At 32.2% G+C, this 16,042-nt stretch overlaps 1 protein-coding gene across 1 annotated transcript; it reads right to left on the bottom strand.

Moving 5' to 3' along the window:
- Positions 1 to 16,042, bottom strand: LOC116108242 (protein ROOT HAIR DEFECTIVE 3 homolog 1-like). The gene is made up of 12 exons (XM_031394505.1): positions 16,024 to 16,042; positions 2,840 to 2,910; positions 2,337 to 2,400; positions 2,171 to 2,236; positions 2,017 to 2,064; positions 1,878 to 1,940; positions 1,701 to 1,757; positions 1,304 to 1,462; positions 1,143 to 1,211; positions 964 to 1,055; positions 596 to 674; positions 1 to 302 (listed from the first exon to the last, which is right to left on the bottom strand). Coding segments are annotated over exons 2-12 (852 nt in total). The 5' UTR covers positions 2,842 to 2,910; positions 16,024 to 16,042; the 3' UTR covers positions 1 to 149.

The raw sequence follows: 16,042 nt of genomic DNA, 5'->3' as shown, positions 1-16,042 counted from the left end.
ACACAATTATCTTAAAACGTGTATAAAGAGTTTGTACAAGCAAAAAGTGTTACTCTATGTTCAATATTCGAAGAACTGACAAATACACGACAAAAGAAAATCTGTACTCTATAAAAACCAACCCTAACATCACATATTTACATACTGCTTCAACTGAGGTAGTTAACAACAAAACCCGCCACTGATACAGCTATTGATACAGCCGTGGGTAAGTTTGACCAGATGGAAGCACGAGCGGGAGCCAGAGGCGGAGCCGGATCAGGTGTGGGCGCGGGCCAGTTGGGAACCCGCTTGTAAGCCTCCTGTGGTAAACAAACAGGTCATATGTGAGAGTCTAAGAGATGCTAAATACATGCAATCATACAAACTTTTGATGATATCTATCAATCGATAAATATATTTTTAGTTTTGTTAATAAGAAATAATTGAAACTGTTGTTTTTTTAGTGTTTTTAACATGTGCTCTTAGGACACACATCAAAACCACCCTATATTCAGTACAATTTTCAAATTGAACAATTCACGAAAATTAGTTAAGCTATTCACCATTAATATATATCCAATTTTGTATTTGAAAACAAGTAGCGTAACCTTACCTCCAATGCTTTTGATTGCAAATATTGACGTTTCACAGTTCTAACATCATCATCAAAGTAGATAGTCTCCCTGTCGTACCTATGAAAAATAGAATTTCGCATACGAAACAAAGATCAGAGCTTCCGAAAAGAGTTGTATCAATGAAAATACTCCAAGACTGTCGGTGTACAATATACACAATTACTCAGGATAATCATTTTTAGATGTAAATTTCACAACCTCAGTTTCAGTTAAACATTAATCATCATTCATTTCTAAGCAATACATCAACTGCACATGCACTTTGATAGTCTACATACGATTACATAAAACAAGTAAAATCATATAATTAGACTTGAAAATATATTGGACAGAGATGTGAACTTACTCGGAAAGATAGGTATCGAGAACAGCATCGAGCCTTTTTCTAAATTCTGGGACAGGATGAACTTGAATATCTGCCTCCAAAGCCAACCAACCCTGCAACAAATCAACTAAGTACTGGCTAACAAACAATGTTCGAATCAGACCAGTAATTCCTGCAAGGGAGATGAATGTAAAAAGAACCTCATTCGCAAACAAACAGTGGAGCTTCTCATTGGCAATTTCTTCACAACGAACAGTTGCGACCATTACCTGATAAATGTTAACAAAAAAGTATATATATATATAGATATCAGTGAAATTGAAAAGTCGCAGAACATATACTGAAACAAAAATAATAAAACCTTATGAGCAGGAAGATCCAGGTCCTTGTTTTCTTTTATATCTTTCCATATCCGTTGTGCACTAAGAGAAAATCCTGAGGCAGGAACAACTCCTTTTCTATCTCCAGCTAGTCCTCCTGGAGAGATGGAGTGGAAAAACCGCTCCCTCAGTTCAGCAACCTACATGCCATGTCAAAATTATAAGCCCGTAGATACCAACTGTAAGCTATGTATTTCACAAAATAAAAATTATTTAGGCCAAGATGCCACGACGACAAAGATTTCCAACACTGATTATTTATGTAAATGTTAGTAGACTGAAAATGTAACAACAAACGCCAAACTCAGTTGAGCCAGTAAAGGTCGCAACCCATTTTAATAGAGGTTTGATAAACTTCCTAATCTTATTAATGGCTACCTGCTCTTTAAACTGCTCCTCCTTCTCTTCATAGCTAGATAAGGCAATGACCTCCACCTACATGTCAAGTAAGAAATTAAAAGAATCATATGTTAGAATCATATGTTAAGTATAATATAAAGTAAATACAGAAAAAATAATCAGTCACAGAGCAAGAATTGGAGAACATTTACTTACATTAAAAAACTCACTCAGAGGAGTACTTTTGAAGGCCTCAGGTTTAGGAACTGCATCCCATATCTGTAGAAATCACCACCTATCAAAATGTTGAAGAAATGAAATAAACAAAAGAATGAACAAACATAAATAAATATACCTTCTGAATATCCCGTCTTAAAATAAGATCTAGTTTTTCAAGCGAGGTCTGCATGGAGAGTACATAAACAAGATATTGATTCAAAAGAGAAGAGAAAGTCCCTTCCACAAAAAGAATGAAGCGTAAAGCAAAAATATAAAGTGCAAGTCCACACCTTGGTTTTATCACGTATAACAAAAAGAAGGGTAGTTTTACGTGGGCCAAACAGACGCATCATGACCTACATAAGCACAGAAACACACAAAATTATGTAAAATAAACAGACATGTATACAATAAACAGACAATAAGACATTGACCATGGACAACTGGCTAGCGTACCTGGAAAACCGTTTTTAGAAGAGGCTTATTGGCAGCATGCTCCCGACCGATATCATGGCACCACCTACACATGACATTAAACATCTTATTAACGCTTGAAACTGATGCCTAAACTTTTTGTGTTTCCACAAGATTTCGGTGCTTCCAGTAGATACATTTAAGAAACTCCAGGATATAAATCCAAATTTAGACAGCATTAAATTCTGATTAAAGGCATCCATGTAAAATGAAATTTGGCGAAGAAAAATAAACTTACGTACAGACAACAGAAAATGTGAAAAGAAAAATTTGCTGATCTTTCTTCTTTTTTTTTTTGTTTTCCTTGGAACAAAGAAGTGAAGATATAAATTGCCAAAAATTATCCTGATATGGCAGTTTTCAAACATCAAATCACAATTAATAAAACACTCCTTCCAGGATTAAACGCAATAATACCAATTACATGTTTGTTTCTGTAATGCCAACACATCTGCAGCTCTAAATGCAATATTAAACAAACTCACATGTTAATCAGTACAACATCTGCAATTGCCAAAGCAAAGAGGGCACTCTGTTTCTCGAATGCAGTGTCATCCTGAAAAAAAAAATGGCAGACACACTTAATGGGTGATGAAGATATTTTCCCAGAAACTAAGTATAATTTCAACAGATAAAGAAATGATAATATCCCTCTCACAAAGGACACACTACATTACACCTTGCACATCCGAAGCTCCTACTTGAGAGCTTTACATCATGCCGTAGTCACATCTCCGCAGACTTTCGGTAACCTCTCTACTCCCTAGCCCTCACTATATTAGCCTCTGTCGACCTTAATGACTTAGCGTTGAGGGTGCCTATGGCAAAACCCCACCCCGGTGTTTCCCTTCACTTCACGCGTTTGTTTCTCTACGTGTGCAGGTGCAGCGGATCGCTAGTGGCTTCAACCTGACGGATCCCCCCCTTCCGTACAGGTAGATTTTTACATCTACAATACTTAACAGTGTAAAACCGTGAAAATATTTTAGATGACTGAAGTATTCATCTTTGAGTGATTTTATTATTTAAAAAATTCAAAACAAAAATAAATTGCTAAATTTAAATACACACACACCACACACACACCACACACACCACCACACACACGAGTGACAAATTAAAAAAATAAGCAATATATATATTAAAGATTAAAACTAAAATATAAAGTATAGTTAAAAAATTCCTTTTTTTTTTTTACTGATGTATCTCATTTATTTTTATTTTGATATGTGTCATTTTCTTGATGTTTCTTTTTCAAATTGTTGTAATTAAAAAAAAAACTTATTTATATGAAAATGATATTCACATAAATTACCTTAATACCCTTAATAAAATTAAAATTAACTATTTTAAATCATTAGTTTCCTATAATTATAAGTTTACGATGAAAGTGTCATCTAACTCATAATAACCCTTTTATTATAACACCTAGAACTTAATGATAAGAGAATTTTATCATTTTTATTTTTGAAACCTCTACCTTAGGGAGATTTCTGTCATTTTTTATAACTAAGGCAGATTAATGTCACTACCATTAATTAATATTGTGACAGACGAAAAGGGGTTATTTGTAGTTTCATCCTTTAGTTTGAGCTGCACTAACCGTCGGTACTTATAGATATGAAAAGTTTAATCCAATCATATAATATTTTCAATAAAAAGCCTATAATCCCCTATTGTCTTAATAACAGTTATTAGAATAATAAATACAAAAAAAAACTATTAAAAAAAAATACTACACCTAAAAGAAAAAAAAAATCAATTTTTCATAAGAGTAATGGGTAATATATATAGGGGCCACTTTTAGCGGGTTACTTATATATATGTGGTGTGTGTGTGTGTGTGTTGATAAGTAGAAATCAGGTATCAGAAAGAATGAAGAATATTGCAAGGATTAAAGTGAGAAAAGGAAAATCAAAACATGATTACGGAGGAAGACACATAATGTAGTTTGGTTTACTTACTGGTAATTAGTGCTTACTCCGTTTTTTCTACTGTTTGCAGGTACTAGATGATTTACGGTCGAATGGGACGTCAGAAGCGAGGAGCATGACAACATTGTCCAAGACTATTTGTACTTATTAAAATATATCAGTTATTTTGTGTATAATATATTATATATATGTTTACAAAGTTATTTAATGAATTTTTCATATATTTCTTAAAGAATTGCTAACTAGAGAGTATATATATATATATATATATATATATATATATATATATATATATATAATTCTTCATTTTTAATAATATGTAAATAAGATAACAAGGATAATTTAAACTTTTTTTGAAAACCTTTTTGTACTTATTAAAATATACAGTTATTTTATGTATATATTTATATATATGTTTACAAAGTTTTAATGAATTTTATCATATATTTCTTAAAGAATTGCTAACTAGAGAGTTATATATATATATATAATAATATATATATATAATATATATTATATATATATTATATATTCTTCCATTTTTAATAAATGTAATATATAACAAGGATAATTTAAACTTTTTATTGAAAACCTTTACCTAATTGAATTAAACCGTTCATATCCGATAGTATTAAAGGTAAATAATGTACCCCAAACCTCAAGATAAATGGTAAATAACCCAATGGAAAGTGATCAATATCTATAAGAGATATAATATATTCTTTGGTGTGCTGACAATGGACCCAGCATTATTCTTTCAGTCAGCAAAAGAAGAAGAAACGAAAGATATTTATTTTTGTACGAAAGATATTTATTGTTGTTTATAAGGATATTTCCAAAAAAAACCCATATCTTTGTCGCTTTTTACCAAAAAAAAAAAACGTCAATTACACATAACCCCATTTCGTCAACAACCATTAATAAAAATGAAAGACAATATCCAGGTTTTATGAAGGTATGTCAAAAAGTCAAAAATACCCTTATATATTTTTTGAATATTAAAAGTGCCTTATTAAAGGAATAAAGGTTAAAGTGACTACAGAATAGGAATAAGGTTAAGTGACTACAGAATTGGGTTATTGTAATTTACTTTTTTTTCTATACTTCTGAAGCGGCAAACATATGGCCATATGGGGGTTACAATATGCCTTTTTATAATGGAGGCATAACTTGACACAATATTATCAATTGAACCCCATTTAATAATTATTACTAATTCCATAATAATACGTAAATATAAAATAAAACTAATCACAACATATAATAAGCTCTGATACCAATAAAGCAGATCTTTTAAACAAAACAAGTAATGAAAATAATGTAAAGAATGAAGTAAAAGCAAAGTAATTGCAATTGAAGTCAAGTCAAATAAAGAAATATTGTAATGAATTGAAAATTGATTGAAAGTAAACAAAGTCAAATAATATAATGAATGAAATGAAGAAATTACAATCTTTATTACTTTGATAATTTGTACACGAGAGGAAACTTTCTCTCTCTCAAAGGTTTACAAACTTAAAATTTTTGTGATCTATCTAAGCTTTCAAAACTTGATGCGTACAAAGGAAGTGATCTCTATTTATACTACAACAGACCGGATTTCAAAACATTTGAATCCGTTACATATTGCAATACAGGAAAAAGATAAAGTTGTTATAAGTGATGAGCTTTCTTGGATACGTGTCTTATTATTGATGATCTGCTCTGGAAATGGTAGACAAACAGATAAGGCTCATTAAAAGATTTCTTGAAAGTCTTGCTTGTTGTCAGGGAGCTTGACAAAATATGTCTTGAAATTGTTGAAAACTTTGCAAAAGCCACGTAAAGGATAATTCTGAAAAAGTCTTGAAGTCTTGAAAGTCTTTAAATTTTTTGCAGAAACCTTTGACAATTTGCTTCTGGGCAGAGGAAAAGCCGACTGGAGAAGAATCTTGTCAGCGCCGAAATTTTTGAATTTTGAGACTTGAAATTATTGCAGAACTGGTCATCAGCCTTTATTGAATTCATAATTAACTGGTTTTGGACATGACAAAATAGTCATCCTCATCTTGATCGCTTGGTGATTTGGTGCTTTCTGAGTCTGTTTTTGAGATGTTGAAGATCCATGGCCATAATAATTTTGTCCATATCTTGAGGATTTTGACATTGAGCCAACTCAGCAAGGAGTCTTGATTTTTGAGTCAAAAATGTTATTGTTGTTGAGGTTGACATAACTGCGGTGTTGAGAGAGCCACACTGCACAGCTGGTGGACTAATATTTTGGATGGAAAAACTAGGCCACCATTTAATAGAAATGTCCTTGTAATTCTCGGAATTTTGGAGGAGGAGGAGGAGGGTAGTGATATGAAATTGCCAACTCATTATCCAGGCAATTAAGAAATCTTGAAAAAGCAGCAAAGGTCTTCACTGTTGTTGAAATTTTTTGTAAACATAGATATCCTTCCAAAACTGAAGGTGGAAAGATTTTTTCATTAACCGAAAAAATTAACCATGTTGAAACCATTTTGGAAATGTTTTTGGACAAGTTTTGTCAAAAATGAAAAACCAAGAGTGTGTTTGTATGAGTTAAACAGAAAGTATGAAACCAAGCTTTGATAATCTTTATAAGAAAATTCTTGGGAATGAGGATTGAGAAAATGGGCGTCTTTATAAATTCCAACCGCCAATCTTGAGGTCTTAAAACCTTTTTAATTTTGCATTTTGAAAAAGCAATTCTATTGGGATCATTTCTATCAGGATTATGGGTAATCTCTATTGAATCAGTATCAACTAAAATAATTCATAAAATTTTCTTGTTTTTAATAATCTCAGGAATAAAAAAAAAAATCTGGAGGGAAAATTTTTGATAAAGTTTCTTGCATAGTTTGTCCCCAATATTCGGGTTCAACAATGCAAATTGATTGAGTTATCTTTTTCAATGTATTGAAAAGTGGGATTAATGTCGACAGGTTTTGATGGAGAAGGGGTATAGGTTGGTGTATGGTTAAGGGCTTGTTGGTAATTTCTTGGTGGAGATGAAGAAACAGATTCTTCATCAAGAAGAATAACCGGTTTGGTTGGGTGATAATGTTTTTCTGTTTTTGGGTTTTGCGGACCTTGATTGTGAAGGTTTTGTTTGTGGGGTAATAGGTTGTTGAGGTGGTAGCATCGCATACGATGCCTTTGATTTTGGATCGTTTTTGGTTTTGTGGAGTGCCCATCTTTTCCTCACTTTCACTCTTTCCTAATAAATCTGTGTCCTGAAGTTTTGTGATGAGAGAGACTATTAGAAAAACTTTTTGATTTTTGCATTTTATCGAAATATAATTTTGAAACTTTTGAAATCTTAATGCAAAAAGTTGAAAACAAGTTTTTGTAATGCAAGCGTCCAAAATTTTGTTATATCGAGCCATTCTTTGGTAGGACAATTTCTAGACTCTTTAATTTGGTAATAGTGTTTATCTTAGATATTGAAATATTCTTTAATTTACAATATCCTTTATTAATGGTGGATTGACAATTCAAATGTTACTTCCTGTCCTAAAATATTGGTTGTAATTCCCTTTTTGTTACACTAAAAGGGTAAATTTGAGTGTAAAAGGTGTACCTAATATACGTCTTGATCTAATCTTTTGCTAAAATAAAGGTGTTTTAATACAAAATTTGTATACAAATATGAGCATTAGATAATTTATAATTAATGTTTAATTGTTGACCATTTGCTCCATATAATCTTTCTTTTGTCTTTTCATTATTTTTTGGAATTAATCCTTCTCTATACAGTTTTGATCTGCTCCAGTGTCTCTAGGCTTGTAAAATATCTAATTCGTGATAATATTGATCCTAATGTAACATGCCATTTTTAAATTGAATTCTCGAGATTTCATTAATAAATGCTTCTTCAGTTTCTTTAATCTGTAATCCTGATTTTGAGGTTGATGGCTGTCCTACAGTTTCTTTGAGTTTAAACAAATAAATCTGTTTTGATTTCAATATTATCATTTTGCAATTCTTTAACTTGATTTTTCAGAATATTAATTTCTTCTTCACACACATTAGTCAACAAATAATAGGATAGAAGACAATACTACCCACATAATTACAAAAATTTCAAAAACCCCCGGGAAGGAGATAGTAGAAAATTCAAATTCAACAACTTCACCAACTTTAGGAAATTCAACATCAACTTCAACACCCTTTATTCACAAAAATATGTTAAACCATTTTTTGAACCCTTTGACATTCCAAAAGAGGAAATTATAAATTCAATAATCACAACACTATTCTAGAAAATATTAGTAAAAAACTTAGTGAATTATCATCCTCTAAATCAAACATTAATGTTCTCACAGAATCCGACCCAATAGAAGAATTAAATCAAAATTTTCAAAACTATCTATTAATAATGAAGAAATAATATGAGATATCTTAAAACTCGAAACTATTACCCAAGACCTCTTTACCAGATATGCAATTTGAAGAATATATCACAACTAGCAAGATCTTCCTACACTGGAACATGAATAGATGAATGGAATATAGACGGATTAGCTGAACATCAAAATTAAATATTTTACAAGAAATGACCATGGCAGCATTAGCCATAATCACATGACAACACTGATCATCAAATAGCAAAAATTTTAGTCTCAGGATTACGGGAAGTTAAAATTGGTGGGATAATGATTCCAGAAGAACATAAACATCACATATTACACGCAACAAAAAAGACTAGGAAAGTCAAAGTAGAAGGTACTAGGCAAATAGAATATGAACATGAAGAAGGAGATGCTGTAGCCACATTAATTTATGCAATAACCAAAAACTTTGTAGGAGACCAACAAGCTTTCAGAAAAAATCACAAGAAATTATAGCTAACTTAAGATGTCCAACTATGGCAGATTTTAGATGGTATAAAGATATGTTTTACAAAAAGTATTCACAAGAACAGACTGTAGGAAACCCTATTGGAAAGAAAGGTTCCTAGATGGTCTACTAGATTATTTAGTCAAACTGTCAAGAATGCATTATACAAAACACACTGGCATATACCTTATGAAGACTTAACTTACGGAGATTTAATTAGTTTTATTAATAACGAAGCTTAATAATTTGCACTGATTTAAAATTAAAAGCTAAATTAAAAAAGAATTAAAACATAAGAAAACAGAATTAAGTGGATTTTGTAGTCATATGGTTATGAAAAAATATTACCCCCCTCTTTAAATACAAAAAAGATAAAAAACAAAAACATATAGAAAACCTTATTATAAAAGAGATTACAAATACGAACAAAATCTTATGACAAACCTTATAAAAAGAAAAAATCTTCTAACAGAAAATATCAAAAAAACCTATCACATGTTGGAAATGTAAACAACAGGTCATTACGCAACTAAGTGTCCTATGAAAATCAAATCAAAAAATTAGAAATAGATTCAGAATTAAAACAACAATTATTAAAAATTATTCAAACAGACTCTGAAGAAGAATCTAGTTACAATCAATATGAAGACATGATTTATCAAATTCAAGAAAATTCTTCTGAATCAATGAGTGAGTCGGCACAAGACTCTGATGATTGTGATTGCATGGGGCCATGCTACTGTGCAATGAAATCAATAAATATGATATCAACATCTAGACCTAAGTCAATAAACGTTATCACCAAATCAAAAGAATTTTTATTAGATATTATGACAAATTCAGGATGAAGACATAAGAGAATATTTGTTAAAACTCAAAGAATTAATTTTATCCGAAGAAAAACAAAAAGATGTAGATTCTTATAATTTAAAAGACATATTAAAAAATTTGACAAACCCACACAAGTTACTCTAAGTGATTTACAAGAAGAAATCAATATTCTGAAAAATCAAGTTAAAGAATTGCAAAATAATATATTGAAATCAAAACAGATTATTATGTTTAAAAGCCTCAAAAGAAACTGTAGGACCCATCACCTCAAAATCAGGATTACAGATTAAAGAAACTGAAGAAGCATTTATTAATGAATCTCAAGAATTCAATTTCAAAAATGGTCATGTTTCATTAGGATCAATATTAATCACGAATTAGATATTATTACACAAGCCCTAGTAGACACTGGAGCAGATCAAAACTGTATAAGAGAAGGATTAATTCCACAAAATATTATGAAAAGACAAAAGAAAGATTATATGGAGCAAATGGTCAACAATTAAACATTAGTTATAAATTATCTAATGCTCATATTTGTATACAAAATTTTTGTATTAAAAGTACCTTCATTTTAGCAAAAGATTAGATCGACATTAATTAGGTTACACCTTTTATCACTCAAATTACCCTTTTAGTGTAACCATAAAGGAATTACAACCAATATTTGGACAGGAAGTAACATTTGAATTTGTCAATCCACCATTAATAAGGATATTAGTAATAAAGAATATTTCAATATCTAAGATAAACACTATTCCAATTAAAGAGTCTAGAAATTGTCCCTACCAAAGAATGGCTCGATATCACAAAATTTTGGACGCTTGCATTACAAAACTGTTTTCAACTTTTTGCATTAAGATTTCAAAAGTTTCAAAATTATATTTTCGATAAAATGCAAAAATCAAAAAGTTTTTCTAATAGTCTCTCTCATCACAAAAACTTTCAGGACACAGATTTATAGGAAAGAGTGAAAGTGAGGAAAGATGGCACTCCCATCAAACCCAAAACGATCCAAAATCAAAGGCATCGTATGCGATGCTACCACCTCAACAACCTATTACCCCACAAACAAAACTTCACAATCAAGGTCCGCAAAACCCAATAAACAGAAAAACATTATCACCCAACCAACCGGTTTACTCTTCTTGATGAAGAATCTGTTTCTTCATCTCCACCAAGAAATTACCAACAAGCCCTTACCATACCACCAACCTATCACCTTCTCCATCAAACCTGTCGACATTAATCCCACTTTTCATACATTGAAAAAGTATAACTCAATCAATTTGCATTTTGAACCCGAATATTGGGACAAAACTATGCAAAACTTTATCAAAAATTTTCCCTCCAGATTTTTATTTTATTCCTGATGATTTATTAAAAACAAGAACATTTTATGAATTTATTTAGTTGATACTGATTCAATAGAGATTACCCAATCCTGATAGAAATGATCCCAATAGAATTGCTTTTTCAAAATGCAAATTAAAAAGGTTTTAAGACCTCAAGATTGGCTTATTGGAATTTATCAAAGACGCCCATTTTCAATCCTTCATTCCCCAAAATTTCTTATAAAGATATCAAAAAGCTTGGTTTCATACTTTCGTTTAACTCATACAACCAACTCTTGGTTTTTCATTTTTGACAAAACTTGTCCAAAAACATTTCAAAATGGTTTCAACAATGGTTTAATTTTTTCGGTTTAAATGAAAAAATCTTTCCACTTTCAGTTTTGGAAGGATATCTATTTTTACAAAAAATTTCAACAACAGTGAAGACCCTTTGCTAGCTTTTTCAGCAATTTCTTAATTGCCTGGATATGAGTTGGCAATTTCATATCACTACTCTCTCCCCTCCAAATTCCGAGAATTACAAAGGAAATTTCTTATTAAATGGTGGCCTAGTTTTTCCATCCAAAATATTAGTCCACCAGCTGTGCAAGTGTGCTCTCTCAACACCCGTTATGTCAACCTCAACAACAATCAACATTTTGACTCAAAAATCAAGACTCCTTGCTAGTTGGCTCAATGTCAAAATCCTCAAGATATGGACAAAATTATTATGGCCATTGGATCTTCAACATCTCAAAAGCAGACTCAGAAAGCACCAAATCACCAAGCGATCAAGATGAGGATGACTATTTTGTCATGTTCCAAAACCAGATTAATTATAATTCAATAAAGGCTGATGACTCAGCTTCTGCAATAATTTCAAGTCTCAAAATTCAAAATTTCGGCGCTGACAAGATTCTTCTCAGTCGGCTTTTCCTCTTGCCCAGAAGCAAATTAGTCAAAAGGTTTCTGCAAAAAATTTAAACTTTCAAGACTTTTTCAGAATTATCCTTTCACGTGGCTTTTGCAAAGCTTTTCAAACATTTCAAGACATATTTTGTCAAGCTCCCCGACAACAAGCAGACTTTCAAGAAATCTTTTAATGAGCCTTATCTGTTTGTCTACCATTTCCAGAGCAATCATCAATAATTCAGACACGTATCCAAGACAGCTCATCACTTATCAACAACTTTATCTTTTTCCTGTATTGCAATAATGTAACGGATTCAAATGTTTTTGAAATCCGGTCTGTGTTTAGATAATAGAGATCACTTCCTTTGTACGCATCAAGTTTTTAGAAAGCTTAGATAGATCACAAAATTTTAAGTTTGAAACACTTGAGAGAGAGAGAAGTTTCCTCTCGTGTACAATTATCAAAGCAATAAAGATTGTAAGTTTTTCTTCATTGCTTTCATTTATTATTTGACTTTGTTTACTTTCAATCAATTTTCAATTCTTACAATATTTTCTTTTATTGACTTGACTTCAATTGCAATTACTTTGCTTTACTTCATTCTTTTACATTATCTTCAATACTTTGGTTGTGTTTTAAAGATCCTGCTATAAATGGTATCAGAGCCAAGTAGTGTCAATAGAAGTTATGCTTAGGAATTAAAAACCGCACAAAACAACACCCATAACGTAGTTACTGTAGCAGATTACTGTTCACGGATATTACTGTTCATCACTGTTCACTATTACTGTTCACACACTGTAGCACATGCATTTTGATAGTAACAAACGATTACATAAAACAAGTAATCATATATTTAGACTTGAAAATATATAGACAGAGATGTGAACTTACTCGGAAAGATAGGTATCGAGAACAGCATCAAGCCTTTTTCTAAATTCTGGGACAGACGAACTGAATATCTGCCTCCAACGCCGACCAACCCTGCAACAAATCAAGTAAGTACTGCTAACAAACAATTTTGATCAGACCAGTATTCCTGCAAGGGAGATGAATGTAAAAAGAACCTCATTGGCAAACAAACAGTGGAGCTTCTCATTGGCAATTTCTTCACAACGAAACAGTTGCGACCATTACCTGATAAATGTTAACAAAAATTACATATATATCAGTGAATTGAAAAGTCACAGAACATTACTGAAACAAAATAATAAACCTATGAGCAGGAAGATCCAGGTCCTTGTTTTCTTTTATATCTTTCCAATCCGTTGTGCCCTAAGAGAAATCCTGAGGCAGGAACAACTCCTCGGCTATCTCCAGCCAGTCCTGGAGAGATGGAGTGGAAAAAACCGCTCCCTCAGCTCAGCAACCTACATGTCATGTCAAAATCATAAGCGGTAGATACCAACTGTAACTATGTTTTCACAAATAAAAATTATTTAGGCCAAGATGCCACGACACAAAGATTTCCAACACTGATTATTTATGTAAATGTCAGTAGACTGAAAATGTAACAACAAACTCCAAACTCAGTTGACCCAGTAAGGTCGCACCCATTTTAATAGAGGTTTGATAAACTTCCTGCTTATAATGGCTACCTGCTCTTTAAACTGCTCCTCCTTCTCTCATAGCTAGATAAAGCAGACCTCCACCTACATGTCGAGTAATAATTAAAAGGTAAATATAACGCAATTCCAGAAAATGAATCAGTCATAGAGATATAGGAAAATTGAGAACATTTAGAGAAATAGAGAACATTTACTTACATTAAAAAACTCACTAAGAGGAGCACCTTCATTGTCCCGGTTTTAGGAACTGCTTCCAAATCTGTAGAAATCACCAACTACCAAAATGCTGAGGAAAAAAAAAAAAATGAACAATCGAATGTGAGCAAACATAATAAGTATACCTTCTTGATATCTTCTCTTAAATTAGACTCTAATTTTCAAGCGGGGTCTGCAAGGAGAGTCATGAATACTTATTGATTCAAAAGAAAAAAAAGTCCCTTCCACAAAGGAATGAGTGTAAAGGAAAAATATAAGTGCAAGTGCACACCTTTGTTTTATCAGCGTATAACAAATAGAAGAGTTGTTTTACCTGGGCTAAATAAACGCATCATGACCTGCATACATCACAGAAAACCAGATCATTATGTGAAATACCAGACAATATTGTATATACAAATAAAAGACAATAACACATTGACCCTGTACAGCTGGCTAGAGTACCTGAAAACTGTTTAAGAAGAGGTCTATTGGAACCTGCTCCCGACCGATATCATGGCACCAACTACAATGACATTAACACTGTATTAACACTTGAACTGACATCTAACTTTTGTTTTACCATGAGTTTTCTGTGCCTCTAGTCCACACATTTAGAAACTCTAGGATGTAGATCTGAATGTTAAACAGTGTCCATTTCTGATCAAAGGCTTCCATTCAAAATCAAATTATGTGTAAGAAAAATAATCTTTGGTAGAGACAACAGCACCAGCAAAGATGAAAAAGAAGAATTCACCAATCTTTTTTTTTTTTTAAGGGGGGAGGGGACGAAGAAATTAAAATAAAGTTGCTAAAACTTATCTGATACAGTGGTTTTAACATCAAATCACAATTAATAAAATGCTGCTTCCTGGAATTAGTGCAATGATACCAATGCCTGTTTAGATACTACTTTAAGAAACAAGGGCTAACATTGGCAGGCCAAAGTAAAAGCAAGAGGGGAACCATGTAAGCCATATAGGTCGATGACCAGAGAAATCCAGATTTTAAAAACCTTAGGCAACCTTAGAGAATGCCAGGCCTAGATCAGCCTAGACTACTCACATGCATAACTGAAGCTACATATGCCTAAGTAGATTATACAGATCATGCCAAGAATAATAATATTTTGCACATATCATATAAGACATGTTGTTTACAACAAACTATTTATCTCTAATTTCTTTAAGCCCAAGCCTAATTAGCCCAGGCCATTCTCCTTTTGTAGGAAAGCCTGTACTTGTCAACGCAGTAATTCCCGAACCAAGTTTTGTCTGTAATGCCAACATATTTGCAGCTCTATATACTAGATCAAAGAGACTTACATTTTTATCACTAAACATCTGCAATTGCCAAAGCAAACAGGGCACTCTGCTTCTCAAATGCAGTGTCATCCTGAAAAAATTTCAATACACTTTATGGGTGATGAAAATGTATCAACACACTCATACAATTCCCCCCCAATGAAGGGGCAAAATATGTCTACAGGCATCCCTAGAAATCCATAAAGCACTATAATAACTTTAAGCCTCACAAAGATAAAATTGTGAATTTGGTCTGACGCTAACAGGGTTCTCCAGAATTCAAACTTATGATGAATGAAACATCACCTCTTGACGATAGCAAGGATTCACTTTGGTTTGCCATTATAAATAGAAAAAATATCAAGATTCCTTATAAATTGTCAACCAGCTTCAGCCCCTAACTTGAGCAATGAAATATCACACAAACTCTAACTAGCAATGCTTAAAATTTTCATAACAGCACCTTCCCCACAAAGCTCGTGTATTATTGGTTTCAGTCTAATACAAATTAACTAAAATTCAGGGGCACGTTCTGATGTATCTGTGAGGCAATAGTGTGTTGAACACATATGAAAATTCCTGAACCTTCTATTGACACCCATATGCATATTATACTCATATCATATGTACTGCAAATATAACTGCAGAAAATTAACTAAGATCTATATGCTACACAGGCCTTCTTCACAGAAAAACATAACCCCATTTCCGTTCAAATTGAAGATATCGACACAAAGCTTATTACCTCGCCTCTTTCACAGCCA

The sequence above is a fragment of the Pistacia vera genome, unplaced genomic scaffold (genome assembly GCF_008641045.1).
Source record: "Pistacia vera cultivar Batoury unplaced genomic scaffold, PisVer_v2 Contig1176, whole genome shotgun sequence".
NCBI classification, from domain to species: domain Eukaryota; kingdom Viridiplantae; phylum Streptophyta; class Magnoliopsida; order Sapindales; family Anacardiaceae; genus Pistacia; species Pistacia vera.
This window is presented reverse-complemented; position numbering and strand designations above follow the sequence as displayed.

Coding starts and splice junctions, on each gene's coding strand:
- LOC116108242 (XM_031394505.1), bottom strand. Junction 2,065..2,170: donor TTATACGTGATAAAACCAAG/GTGTGGACTTGC, acceptor CTCTCCATGCAG/ACCTCGCTTGAAAAACTAGA. Junction 675..963: donor CTCGATACCTATCTTTCCGA/GTAAGTTCACAT, acceptor TATTTTTCATAG/GTACGACAGGGAGACTATCT.